Raw genomic sequence first — 12,948 nt, forward strand, 5'->3', positions numbered from 1 at the left:
CAGCAAAGTCACAGTTTGGGGGCTGGATATAAAAAAAGTAATTGTATTTTTATATGCTAGTAATAAATAATTCAAAAACAAAAAAACTCCATGAACCATAGCATCAAAGATAATAAAATACTGAAGAGTACAGCCAGTGAAAGAGGTGTAAGACTTTCACCCTGAAAACTACTGACCATCATTGCTGAACACCCCCCCCCCCCCGCCCGAGGTGGAGCCCGTGCAAAGAGGGGTGCACCGTGGTCCTGAGTGGGGAGACTCAGTGCGGGAGAACTCAGTTTCTTCCCAATGGATTTACAGATCCAACCCAGTCCTCCTGGAGGTCCCTGGGTTTTGTTTTGTTTTAGAAACTGACAAGACGATTCTAAAATTCACAGGAGAATTCACAGGCTGTAGTAGGACGGACGGGCACGCCGACTAGGGAATGAGCAAAACCGGGGAGCCCGCCCCCCTGCACCTCACACCAGGCCTGTGGACCTGTAGCGGTGAGGCTGGTGTGGTGTGAGCTTAAGTTCAGGCTTACGAAACGCCACCGAGGATTCAGAGATAAACCCTCATATTTATGCTCAGTTAATTTTTGACAAAGGGGCCACGATGTTGAAGGGGAGCAAACAGCCTTTTCCACAGAGGGTGTGGAGGAGGCTGTGGATACGCATCAGCCAGGAACAAAAAAAAAAAAAACAACTTAGATTTTACCTCGCACACTCCCCAAAATGAACTCCAAGTCAATCACAGTAAACGTAAGAGTTAAAGCCGTAAACCTTCTAGAAGAAAACATTCGTGACCTCGGGCGAGGCAGGGGCCTTCGATACAGCACGGAAGGCAGAGCCGTACAAGGAAAGATAAATTGGACTTCATTAACACTGAAAACTTTTGTGTCTCGGGCAGACATGATTTAAGTAAATGAAAAGACAGCCCCAGAATGGGAGGGAATATTTGCAAGTCATGGATCTGATAAAGGGCTCCCTCCAGGCCCATCAACAACCCCTCCAACGGGACAACAGAACCAACTGCTTAATTAGAGAATCAGCCAGCGAGTTGAATCAACATTTCACTAAAGAAGGCTATGAATGGCTAATAAGCACATGAAAAGTTGCTCAACATCATTAGTGATTAGGGAAATGCAAATCGGGCCCACAATGAGATACCCTTACACACTCGGGAGCGGGGAACACCAGGCAGGCCGCCGCCCCCCGCCTTGGCGCGCAGGCGGAGGGAGCGGCCCCCCGGACGGCGGCGCGGCTGGCGGGGACTCAAGGCGGTGCAGGCCCTTGGAGAACAGTGGAGACGCTTTTTTTTTTTTTTTTAGCGAGTTAAACACACACACACACACACACACCCCACCTCGGCCGTCCTCCCCATGCGCGGGCACCGAACCCGGAGACGCGAAAACGAACGTCCGCACAGACGCTCGCAGACAAAGGCTCGCAGCGGCGGCGCGCACAATGGGCCCCAGCTGGGAACAATCCGCGCGTCCATCAACCGGCCGCAGGGCGCACAGCGCGCCTCGCACCGCGGAGCGCCATTCAGCTCTGCGAGCCGGGCAACGTGCGTGGGGGGCGCCACGACCGCCGGCCCGGGTGGGAAAAGCCGAACACAAACACGGCCCCTCGTTGGATGCCGTTTACAGGAAAAACATCCAGAAAGGGAGAATTTCCAGCTTCAGAGACATGCGAGGATGCCGAGGCAGAGCGCGCAGACCCCCGACGGGCCGTGGCTGGGGGTGGGGGTGGGGGTGGGAGCCGGCCTGGACTGCTGAGGGGTCGGGGCACCTTGCGCGCAGGCGGTGCCGAAAATGTTCTCTTAGTTTTGATCGAGGTTGCAAACTAGACCTTTACTGAAATTTGTTGTGCGCTTACATTGGGCGAGTTTTATGGCGTAAATTACATAAATTTTATGGCGTGAGTCACACCCCAATAAAGCCTGGAAATCATTTGCGTAGCAGCGATAATAGACGATTGTCCAGGGGGGGAGAGGACTGGAGATGAAGCAGCGCCGCGCACCCTCGGCACCGGTCCCCGCCACGAACACGCAGAATTCGAACACGACGTGCACCTCGCCGTCAGCTCCGAAAACACGCCCAGCAAAACCGGACAGAAATGTGAGGGACACCAGGCTAATTCTGCAGAGAACTGGGGGTTTGATAGAGCAAGCAGGCCAGAGCGTTCCGGTGAGGACCCCGTTCCACCCGAGTGTCGGCTGGCTTCTCTGGACATGCCGGCGGGCGCGCGCGCACGGCCTCCCAGCACAGGACGGGCCTTCAGCCGGACTGCCCATGGGCTGTGCCGGCAAACACACCGCCCTGGTCTCCAAGGACCCCTCCCTCCCACCGCACAGGGGGGACGCCAGCGAGCTCTCGGCTGCGTCTCGCCCACGCAGATCGGCCTGGTAACTAGCTCCCGGCAAAGACGGGCGCTCAGAATGGGCGTTAGAAACGCGGAAAGCGAATGCCCCGGGATCCAGACTGGAGGGGGCGTGGTCTGAGTGGTGCTCGGAGGGGACGCCCCCCACGTGTGCGCCTTCGACACCTGGGAAGGCCGCAGAGCCCTCGTCGTCCCACCTGAGCAGTAAGAGGAAGGGCGATAGTATCTCAAGGCCGAATGCACAGCAGGGAGAAGACAAAGGGAAGGGGCGAGACCTTCCACAGAAGCAACAGGGGTCACTGAAAATATTAATAAAACGGCGCAGGCTGGGTGGCTCAGTTGGTTGGAGTGTCGCCCTGTGCACCAAAAGGTTGTGGGTTCGATTCCCAGTCAGGGCACATGCCTGGGTTGCCGGTTTGACCCCGGTCAGGGCTTGTGTGGGAGGCAACTGGTCAATGTCTCTCGCACTGATGTCCCTCCCTCTCTCCCTCTCTCTTTCCCTCTGAAATCAGTAAACATATTCTTGATAAGGGTTTCTTTTGAAAAAGAAAATATTAATAAACTGGGCAAATACCTGGCGAGTCCGACCGACAGAACAACAAGTAATGGCCCAAATAAACAACCTTGGCCACGAGGAGGGGGCCCACCTGCTGACCAGGCGCACGTTGAAATGCCAACACGTGTGAACAGTAAGATGCAGCGTGCGAACTCCGGGGACACACGGCTGGTCACAGCGCCAGTGAGCTGCACGGAGCCACCCCTCCAGCGCTCGGGCCGTGACCCGGGCATGGAAAATCTTCCCACACAGACAACACCAGCCCCGGTGCCTTAACCGCCCCGTTTTGCCCCACACACAACGGTGGGGGGGGGGGAGCCCAGACTATTCCAGAACACAGAAAGGTAGGAGACCCTTCCCGGCTCATCCCGCCAGGCTCCCATACCGTTGGTACCCCGAGGAGGCGCGTGTAAGAAACATTCTGTCATGTGTGCACAGTATCTCGTGTAAATATTGACACAAAAATTCCAAAGACAACATTAGCGAGCGGGTTTCGCTGGTGTTTAAGAAATAATATACAATGTGAAGGATTCGGGGGGTGGGGGGCGGGGCCGCAGACCACGGAGATGTCTGGAGACATTACCCGAGCGGGGGGCTGATAAGGCCTGAGGCCAGCGGGGAGGCTGGGGGTTGCCCGCGGGATGAGCCGGGGCAGGGGCGGGGGCGGGCAGGGAAATTGTTGAGATTACATGGCTTGGGGCCTGGCTCGGGGTCTGGTGGACAGAAGGAGGGATGGAGTCGTGGGTCAGGGGGCCTGCCTGGTCTGAGGGGTACGGCCCAGCACCTCTCGGGGAGTGGGGGTGGTGGTCCCAGGCTGGAGAACATTCCTGGCCAGAAGACGGTGGAAGGAGGGCCAGGAGGTGGGGGCCCCTGCCCCCCCACCCCCGAACCGGGGCCTGGAAACGCAGGACTTCCCTGTGTCCGGCTCTGAGCCAGAACATTTCCGGCAGAAACGGAGAAGAAAGAAAGGAGCCCGCCCCGCCCACGGAGCTGCTCATACCAGCCAGAGCAGCCCGAGAGCTGAGCTTGCAAAATAAACAGGGCTCAACGTAAACACGCAGCAGGTCCTGGGGGCCGGCTAAGAATGTGCGGGGGGCGGGGAGGGAGGCCCGCGCGGCCTTCTGGGGGCCTGGGACGCCTGCCTCCCCTCGAGCAGCCCGATCAGGGAGGGGCCGGAGGGCCCGGCCAGGGGCACACCAACGGTTGGAATCTCGGGGTCCCGGGGCCGCCAGAGCCCGGGGACACCCCTGCGTCCTCGCCCAGCCCCCGCCTCTTTTCAAAGAGACCCCCGTGTTTCTGGTTTCTGCTCTGCCCCTGTCTCCGGCCCCTGAGGGACCCGCTCACACCGAACCAGCTGTGTGGGACCTTAGACCACGGCCCAACCTTTCTGAGCCTCGCTTTCTCCTCCTGTAAGGGAGGATTTACCGGGACAAAGAAGAGTCCTTTCCAGAGTAGAGAAGGCGATGGGAAGAGCACGGGGCGACCGGTGCTTTTGAAGCAGGAGCAAAGAGTGGGCCACAGCCCTCCCTCCCTTCATTGCCACGGGTGGGGGCGTCTGCAGGGAGGTCCGGGGGGGGGTTTGGCTGGAGGGGTGCCGTTTCTGCTTCCCCCACCCCCGGAGTGAGGCGAGCCTGGACAGAGGCCAGGCTGGGGATGGAAGGCAAGGAGCCCCAGGAAGAGGGGCATCCTGAAGGGGGTGGTGGGGACCCTGAGTTGGAGCAGAGCCCCCCCCACTGCCCGGCAGGGTCCCGATGAGGAGGTGACTCCTGGCCCGACGTCAGGAGAAGGGGCTCCTTGCAGGGAGACTGAGGTGTCCCCGAGCAAGCCGGGTTGGTCTTCCCCGGTAACCCCTGACCCGAAGAATGACCTTTTCCCGAGAGTGGGGACCAGTGGCCATGCGCCCCCAAGGCCCCTGTCCCAGCCCCTCGCCCCGTGGCCCAGAGAGCCGGGCTGGGATGGGGCTCCGTCCGGGCCCAGGCCCTGCCTGCCCTGAGTGAGGAAGCAGCCGGGGGCCGGAGCCTCCGCTCCCACCACCAGGGCCTGGCTCCCTTCCGGCCCCCGGCCCGCCGGGCGGGGGTGGGCAGGCACGGGGGCCCTGGCCGGGGTGGGCAGCCGGGCGGCTGCTGGATTTCCTGCCCCGACTCCCGCAGTCAGCAGGGTCGCGGAGAGGTTGTTTATGGTCCCGATGGCGGCAGCGATAAGTGGGATGACGGGGCCCGGGACGTGCCACTCTGCCCTCTGGGCCCGACGAGGCCCTTTCCCAGGGTCTGTCCCCAAAGGGGCCACCGGTCAGCGCAGGGGAGGGGCTGGGCCGGCTGAGCTGGCTGCCGCCCACTGTGACCTCCGCCCTGGGCCCAGCAGCTCCCCATCGGCCGCTGGACAGACAGCGGGGCCCTGCTGGCCGCCCTGAGACCGGGGTGCGTGGCCCCCCTTCTGCGGGTGGAGCAGGAGGACGTGGTCGGTGCGGGCCAGTCTCCCCAGTGTCCACCCCACAGACTGTCCCAGGAGCAGGGCCTGGCAGGCTGCAGCCTGGGGGGCTTCGTTCCCAAACCCAGTTCCCAGGGGCCGGGGACCCCGGAAGGGGCTCGCCTCTGTGGTTCCAGTCTGCAGAGAAGCAGGCAGGGGGCCCGAACCCGAGGCCAGTGCTGGCCCCACCGCAGGGACCTCGGCCCCCTGTGGGCTGTGCCCAGGCTCTCCAAGCCCCGGGTGGCTGCTGCTCCTGCCTGTGGAGGGGCACAGCAGCCCCCCCATGGTCCCCTCCAGGGACACCAGGCTCCCGTCTGTCCTAAGACGCCGTGGGTGGGCAGAGCTGCACCGAACCCCAGATGGAGCGGCAGTGGCAGTAGAGGGGGACAGGCGTCTCTGGACAATGGGGGTGAGGCCGCACCCAGGGCTGCTCCAGGGCTGGGTGAGGCGCCGGCAGCCATGGTGGGCTTCCCATCCTGCCAGACAGGGACATGCCCCCCTGGGCCGTCTGCCTGTGAGACGCAGGCCCTGGGCTGCTCAGGCCGCTGGGAGACGGCCCACTCCTGCCTCCCCATCCGCGTCCCATGCGCCCCCGGCGGGACTCGGGGTGCGGCCCGGAGTGTGAGCGGCTGCCCTGGGCACGGCGTGCGGGCCCCCGACGACGACCGCCAGGAGCAGCGTGCTCGGCCCGGGCTCCCCCGCCTACCTTGTCCTCCACGCGGTTCAGGCGGGCGCCGACGGTGTTGCTGCCGCGGTCCTTGCTCTTCTCTGTGGGGCAGAGACCCGGTCAGGAGTGGGTGTGGGCCGAGGGGGAGGGCGGGGCGGGGGACCCCAGCCGGGCTAGGGGACGAGGCTGACGTGGGGCTGAGGTAGCTGAGGGCAGACCACCCAGATCCCACCAACTCACGAAAGTGCTTCTGTGGCAAGCACTTTGGGTGGGGAGCACCGGGGTGTGGGGGTGCGGACGGTGGGGGTGCAGCAAGGTGGGGCGTGGTGGGGGCTGGCAGCAGCTCCGGCCCTGGGGCACTCTGCCTAGCCTGTGACCCTTGAGCCCCCCCGACACCCTCTGTGCCCACCAGGACGGCCCACCTCCCAGGGCGCACAGGCCTGGCTCGGGCCCCCAGCGCCTGCCATCCCTGCTGCCCCGGCCCCTGTGCGAACTGTGGCAGAGGCAACCCGGCCTCACCCTGTCCTCCCGGGTGTGACACAGAGCTCAGTCCAGTGGACACTCGGAGTCAACATCCAGCTCCCTGCTGCCGATGGCCCCTGGGGCTCCGGCTGGCCATGCACCCCAGAGGGAGATGCCCTCCCCAGGTCTCCCTCCCAGGGCCCTGGTCATGTCTCCAGACCCTCCATGGCCCAGAGGAGGCCACCGGGAGGGACCCACGTGGTCCTCACCCCCACTGAAAATTCATCTGCGAGGCAAGTGGGAAGCCGCCCGATCAGGGTGGGGGGGCCCCGACCCTCCCTCTGGCCTCCGCTGCCTGTCCCGCACTGTGGAGACCCCGGGGCCCGCTCTGACTCCGGGGTGAGGTCGGACGGGGGTGTGCAGGGCTGCCACGCCCAGGGCACCGCGCTGCGGACACCCACCTGAGACGGAGACGAAGAGGGAGGGCTTCCCGATGGACTGGTCCAGCCTGGGAGGGAGGGGGGGGGGGACGGGCGTCAGCTCGTTCTTGGCCCCGGGCGCCCGGCTGGGAGGGGGGCTGGACAGCCACCTCCGGGGCTGCCCCCCGTTGCCACCCACCAACCTGCCCACTGCCTCCCAGGCCCCAGAGCCTGTGTTTCCCGTGGGGCTGGGGGGCTCCGTGGTCAGGGGGCTCCCTGTGACTACCCCCCTGGGCAGGGCGGGTCCCCAGATGGCCCCAGGCCAGGCCCCTCACACCCACTCTGGAAGGTGGGCCTGCGGTGGGGGGCAGGGGGCCTTCCAGGGCGAGGCCAGGTCCCTGAGCTGGGTGGCCTTCGTGTCCCAGGGGGAGGCGTGGCAGGGCGGCCCTCGCCCCCAGCGTGGGGTCAGGACCAGCGCCTTCTCTGGGCTGCACCCACGACCCACGGGGCTCGGGCCCGGGCTAGCCCACCGTGGAGGCACCGCTGCTCTGAGCCTGCACTGGCGTCAAGGGCCACGCTGCCTCCCCGTGAACACGTGCATCTCCAGGCTCCAGGTCGGGAGCCAGAGCGGGGTGGCTCACGACGGCCAGGGTGAGGAGGCCCCAGGGTGGGGAGGCCCCAGGGTGGGCCCCGTGCCTTGCTCCCAGGGGGAGGGCTGTCCGTGAAGCGTCCTACAGCTGTGAGCCCAGCGGGAGGGGAGTGGGGAGTGGAGGTCCCGTGCCCTCGGTCCCCCAGTGCCCCTTGCCCAGCCCCTCCCCCTGGAGCCCGGCCCCTCCCCCTGGAGCCCGGCCCCTGGCCCCGGGGCCGCACCCACCTTCGCTGCAGCTCCTTGATGCGCACCATGAGGTTGAGGTGGCCCTGCGAGTACTGCTCGATGACGTCCCGCACGTCGTAGGGCTTCCGCGCTTGCTGCGGCGGGAGACACGTGTCACTCCCCGCGCTGTGCCCCGCCGGTTGGGCCAGCACAGCGGGGTGGGCGCCCGGTGTGGCGGGACAGGCAGTGCCTACATGCGTCCCCCCCAGGGGCTGTGATGCGCGGCTGTGCTGCCGAGGGCTGGGCGGCCCCGGGCCGGCAGCTGGCCTGCCCACGCATCCGCCCTTCCGGGCCGCTGCTTCCCCTTCTCGCCCAGCTGGGAGAGCGGGCCCAGCCCAGAGTCGGGGGGCAGCGAGACCACCGAGTGCCAGCTGGAAGGGCACAGCGGTGGCGGCGGCCGCCTCCAGCTTGGGTCTCAAGCCGACCCCCAACCCACTCGCTGGCAGGCGCGCCCACTGTCCTCAACGGGGACGTGGCCGGCCGTGCACCCCTCCCTGGCAGCCGCCAACGGTGGGCAGAGGGGAACCCAGGGCACAGTCTTGGAGCACAGGGCCTGCTCTGGGGGGCCGGGGGGCCGGGCTCTGAGGGGTGCTCCCTAGCAGGCCTGGGGCCGGGGCCCAGGCGGGTGACTCCAGAGCACCAGCTCCGAGCCTGAACGGGTGCCTGGGGCTCAGGGGGACCCCAGAGGGCACAGCAGAGGGCAGGAGCCTGCCCGTGAGGTCAGTACCACCACAGGCCCCCCCAGGACCCCCTTCCTGAGGGGCGGCCCCGGTGGCAGGGGGCCGGCCACGCCGCCAGAGCCGGAGCGGCTGTGGCAGTGGCGGGCTCACCCTGGGGTCTGAGCGGTTCCCCGGCAGGTGTGGAGTTGGCTCGCGTCGTGTCCATCAGCACCCGGAGCCCAGGGAGGCGCGGGCCTGGCCTACACGGAGCAGGGCCTGGCTCTGGCCTCCCAGACTGCTGGGGGCGGGGCGGGCGGGGGCCTGGGCCACCGCCACAGGTCTCGTGGGCACCCAAGCAAACCCTGGAGAACCCTGGCACTGCCTCTCCGTGGCCAGGCCTCCTGCAGAGGCAATGACCGCCCCCTGGGTCCCTGTCCCTGCGTCGGCCTGTTCTCAGGGTGCGGGCCACGCTGGGTCCCGGTCCTCAGACCGAGCTCAGTCCCCCCAGCAGAAGGAGTGGGGCTGAGGCCGCCACTCCCCAGCCTTCTCTGGGGGCCTCGGGCTCGGGGGGCCTCGGGGCTGTGCAGACTCCCACCCACGGAGCGGAGGGAAGCCCAGAGGACCCCGCCCCTCCCTGAGAGGGCGGGCCGCCGCCCAGGGCACAGGTCCCGCCCCCCCCCCCCCCCCCCCCCGTCCACTCTCCTGCCTCACACAGGGTGGGGGGGCGGGGCTCTGGGGTCCCCAACTCCTGCCCAGGTGGCATGGGCCCACTGGCTCCTCCCTGAGTCCCACCCACACCGAGCGCCTACCAATCAGGGGAGGGTGGAGTGAGCCCCTGAGGCTCTGTGTGGGCCCCCCCACCCCCGCCCCAGCTCTGGGCTGGTGTCTTGGGGTGGGACAGCAAAGCCGTCGCCGCAGCGGCAGCGGCTAGGGGAGGGGCTCTCGGGGCGGGCGAGGGCCGGAGGGCTCAGCGCGGGACTCACCTGGAATTTCTTCTTGGCCACGAAGTACTGCATGCGCCGGATGACCTTGATGGTGGCCCGGTGGTGCTCCCGCAGCCTGCGTGGGGGACAGAGAGAAGTGTGTCCGGGGCTGCCCTGCAAAGGGGGGCTCGAGCCCTCCCCGTGCGCGCCCCACGCATGTGGGCTGGGCCTTTCTGGAAACGAGGAGGGTGGCCCCCCGCCCCCAGGATGGGGGTGTTCACGGCCACGTCCTGGGGGTGGGGGAGGGCGGCGAGGGGGGCAGGAGGCTTTTATCGTTGGGAGGCCAGCCCCGGAGGGACCCTGGCCTTGCTTGTCGCTCAGTGTTGGGGTGCCTGTCGGGGTGCCCTGGCTCACAGAGGAGCCCCGGGAGCTTCTTTCTCCCTCGGGCCTTCGGGCCCCTCGTCAGTGAGGTGGGAGGGGTTCTGACACAGGCTGCCCGAGGTCCCCATCAGTTGGAACGTTCTAGAGCCCCACAGAGAGGCACGGCCTGGGACGTTCGTAGGCCGGTCAGCCAAGGACGGTTGGTTACTTCCCGAGCCATTCAAAGTTTCTACGGGTCCTTCTGGAGACCAAGATCCTTCTAGAAACACGGCCAACAAAGAAAACACAGCCAGCGACGTACACGTTCGCGCAGAAGGAACACCGGAAGGGAACAGGCGCCCGTGGCCACGGCGGGGGTTTGGCTTGGGTTCGGGCGCTCGCACGGACGGGGCCTGCTGCTGAAAGCACCCGCGACACCCGGACCCGCCAGCCACTCCCCCGAGGGAGAGGACGCGATGGAGAACAGGCGGTTCTGAAGACGTGGCGGCCGGTGGTTTTCCAAAGACACTGGAAGACATCGGGCCACGGATTCCAGCGGCTCTGCGGACCCCCGTGGGGGAGACAGCGGGTTCGTCGGACCCAGGCCCGTCTGAGTCACGCTCGGGGCGTCCCAGAGGCCCCGGGGGCGTCCCAGGAGCAGGGCAGGAAGGAGGCGGAAATCACGTGCCGCCTGTCGGCCCCCGAGCCCAGCGCAGTGGGGCCCGAAACCGGGGAGACCGAAGTGACCGAGAAACCCCTCCTGTTCTACGGACTAATCTAAGGAACTCCAGGACCGAAGAGGGCATCTCACGGAGGCTGGACAACGGTTTTGTTTGAATGACAATGACTCGGTCCCCTAGGAAGACCGACAGTGGAGGGAGGACTTGGGGTCCCGAGAAGCGAGAGCTTAGGGAGACGTTCATGGCCGTCACTCAGTGCATGTGTGTGTGAGGGGTGGGGGGGCTGGCGTCTTCCCCGAGAAGAGAAAAAAGTAGCCCATTAAACCCCGACAACGTAGACGAGAGGTAATGAAGACAGGGACGTAATTCAGTGAAATAAAAAGTGCACGCTGCATTGAGGAAAGCCAACCAAGCCAGGACGGCATCCTCCGAAGGGACCAGTGACACCGGCCACCTTGCAGGGAGCCGACCCGGGTCACCGGCGTTGAAACCCCGCGTCGGTGTGGACCTGGAGACGTTTTCCCAGAATCTCTTCAGAGGCCAGCGTGCATGAAAGGAATTTTTATAGTTTAAACAAATTAGATTAGTGTCTTAAAAACACAATGTATAAAAGGAGACACGAGGAGAAATGTTAAAAATTCAAATGGCCTGATACTAATGAAATAAATTAAATCTGGAATTTTAATGGTCTCTCCCCCGCACAATGAGCCCTTTGAGTCTCGACGAGGTCCCCGGGGTGGTTCTAAGCGTCGGAGGCAGAGACAACACCAAGCGGAGGCGCACGTTTTTGGGGGACAGTGTGAGCCAGCAGTGTAAGGCTCACGGTGGCCGGCGGGCGGGGGGACGCGCTGCGGCACACCGTGTTGGCAGAAGGGTGCTGAGGCGGGAGAAGGCCCGGACCTTTTGGCCGGTGAAAGCAGGTGGTCGGTCTCCGAGGCCGCACACACGCAGGGCCCCCCTTACCCACGGCGTGCTGCACAGAGAGACAGGAAGTGGGCCGTGTCTGCCTGGAGCTGGGGACGCGGTGGCCGGGGGCTGGTGGGTGTGGGGTCATGACATCTTCCCGCGGCCCCCACCCATGGGCACACCCACCCTGGGACCCGGTTCCTCTCTCCAAGGCTGCACCCACTGCTCTGAGAGGCGGGGTGGGAGATGGGGGCCTGGACGAGGGCGTGAGGGAACCCAAACGTGAATCCCAGGCTGGGCCGCGGCCGCCCCCAGGGAACCCCTTGAGCTCGGGAGGCCTGGGGAGCCGAGGGCGCACAGGGGACAGCGAGGCCTGAGGACGTGGCCTTGTTACAACAAAATCCCTGGGGCCAGGCTGCGGCCCCCCTTGGGGTGTGGGGACAGGGGTCCTTATGCCCTGAACCCGGGCGGGCAGCCCGGCTGTGTCAGTCGGCCAGCTCACAGTCGCCTGGAAGGAGCCTGTGAAGAAATGCACCTTTGTCCTGGCTCCGTCCCCCCGAGAGGGGCTGGGGCAGGGGCTGGGGGACCCTGCCGAAGCCCCAGGGAGATCCTGAGGACGTGGGTTGCAGGCTGTCCGCCCTCATTAGGCCCAGGGAGCTGGCGAGCTGGTGGGCTTCCAGCACCAGGGAGAGAAACTGGGGGAAGCTGGGGGAACTGCGACGGAGCCGGGGGTCCCCTTTCCCAGCCTCGGGGGGTGGGAGCCCCCAGAGCCGGCCTCGCTGAAGTGACTTATTGGGAACTTGGGACTAAAACAAGGGAGAGAAGACTCCTCACCTCTAAGAAGAATGACGTGGGCTTCTTACTGATTTCCGTCCACAAAAGTGATTTGTGCACATTCCCTTCCAAAAGCCTGTGAATCACAAACCGGCCGGGCCCTGCCGGGGCCTCCGCGGCCACTCGGGGTCCTGGGCGGGTGAGGGAGGGGCGTGGGGTCCAAGGGGGGGATGCTGGCGGGGTGAGCCCTGGGGGTCAGAAGCCAGAAGGCTCTGCCAGGCTCCTGGGCGCCTGGGGGGCTGAGCAGGCCTTGACCTCTCCCTGCTGGGACCCCTTTCTTCCTGCTCCTTGGAGCCGAGGGGGGCCGTGGGGCTGCAAAGCCCCCAGGGGCCCTTCCTAGCCTGTCTTCGGCGGGACGGAGACCTGAGGGGCGGGGATGGTGGGACCCCTGCACGGGGGTCTGGGGCACAGCCCTTCATGAGACTCTGTGCTCAGCGCCCCTCGGCCCGTCCCCCCCCCCCCCCCCCCCCCGGCCAGATTCCCCGACTCGCTGGGCCACTCACGGGCCGGGTGTGCCCCAACCCCGTGACCACGGCCCCAGGCCGAGACCCCACCTCTGCCTATTCTGGGCGCCCACCCACCTGGACTCTAGGCCCCCCGTCCTCGGGGGGGTGAGCTGGCCTCTCCTCTGCCCCCTTTCCTCTCCTTCCCTCCCATTTCCAGCCCAGCCCCGTGCCCTTCCAAGCGTGTTTTAACGGCCCTGTTCTCCCAGGGTGCGACCCCGCACACCCTGTTGCCAGCGCCCAGGACCCCCACCCGGCCCTGGAGACCCTGCACCC

General features: G+C 65.6%; 1 protein-coding gene across 1 annotated transcript in view; it reads right to left on the minus strand.

Moving 5' to 3' along the window:
* The window catches only part of KCNQ1 (potassium voltage-gated channel subfamily Q member 1), a 212,620-nt gene that overhangs the window by 40,926 nt on the left and 158,746 nt on the right, over positions 1 to 12,948 (minus strand). The window contains exons 12-15 of the mRNA XM_028516267.2: positions 9,450 to 9,525; positions 7,808 to 7,902; positions 6,976 to 7,022; positions 6,092 to 6,153 (exon numbers count right to left, since the gene is read on the minus strand). Coding sequence (XP_028372068.1) covers positions 6,092 to 6,153; positions 6,976 to 7,022; positions 7,808 to 7,902; positions 9,450 to 9,525 — 280 coding nt within the window. The remainder of the gene's footprint in view (positions 1 to 6,091; positions 6,154 to 6,975; positions 7,023 to 7,807; positions 7,903 to 9,449; positions 9,526 to 12,948) is intronic.

This window comes from Phyllostomus discolor, chromosome 6 (genome assembly GCF_004126475.2).
Source record: "Phyllostomus discolor isolate MPI-MPIP mPhyDis1 chromosome 6, mPhyDis1.pri.v3, whole genome shotgun sequence".
In the NCBI taxonomy this organism is placed as follows: domain Eukaryota; kingdom Metazoa; phylum Chordata; class Mammalia; order Chiroptera; family Phyllostomidae; genus Phyllostomus; species Phyllostomus discolor.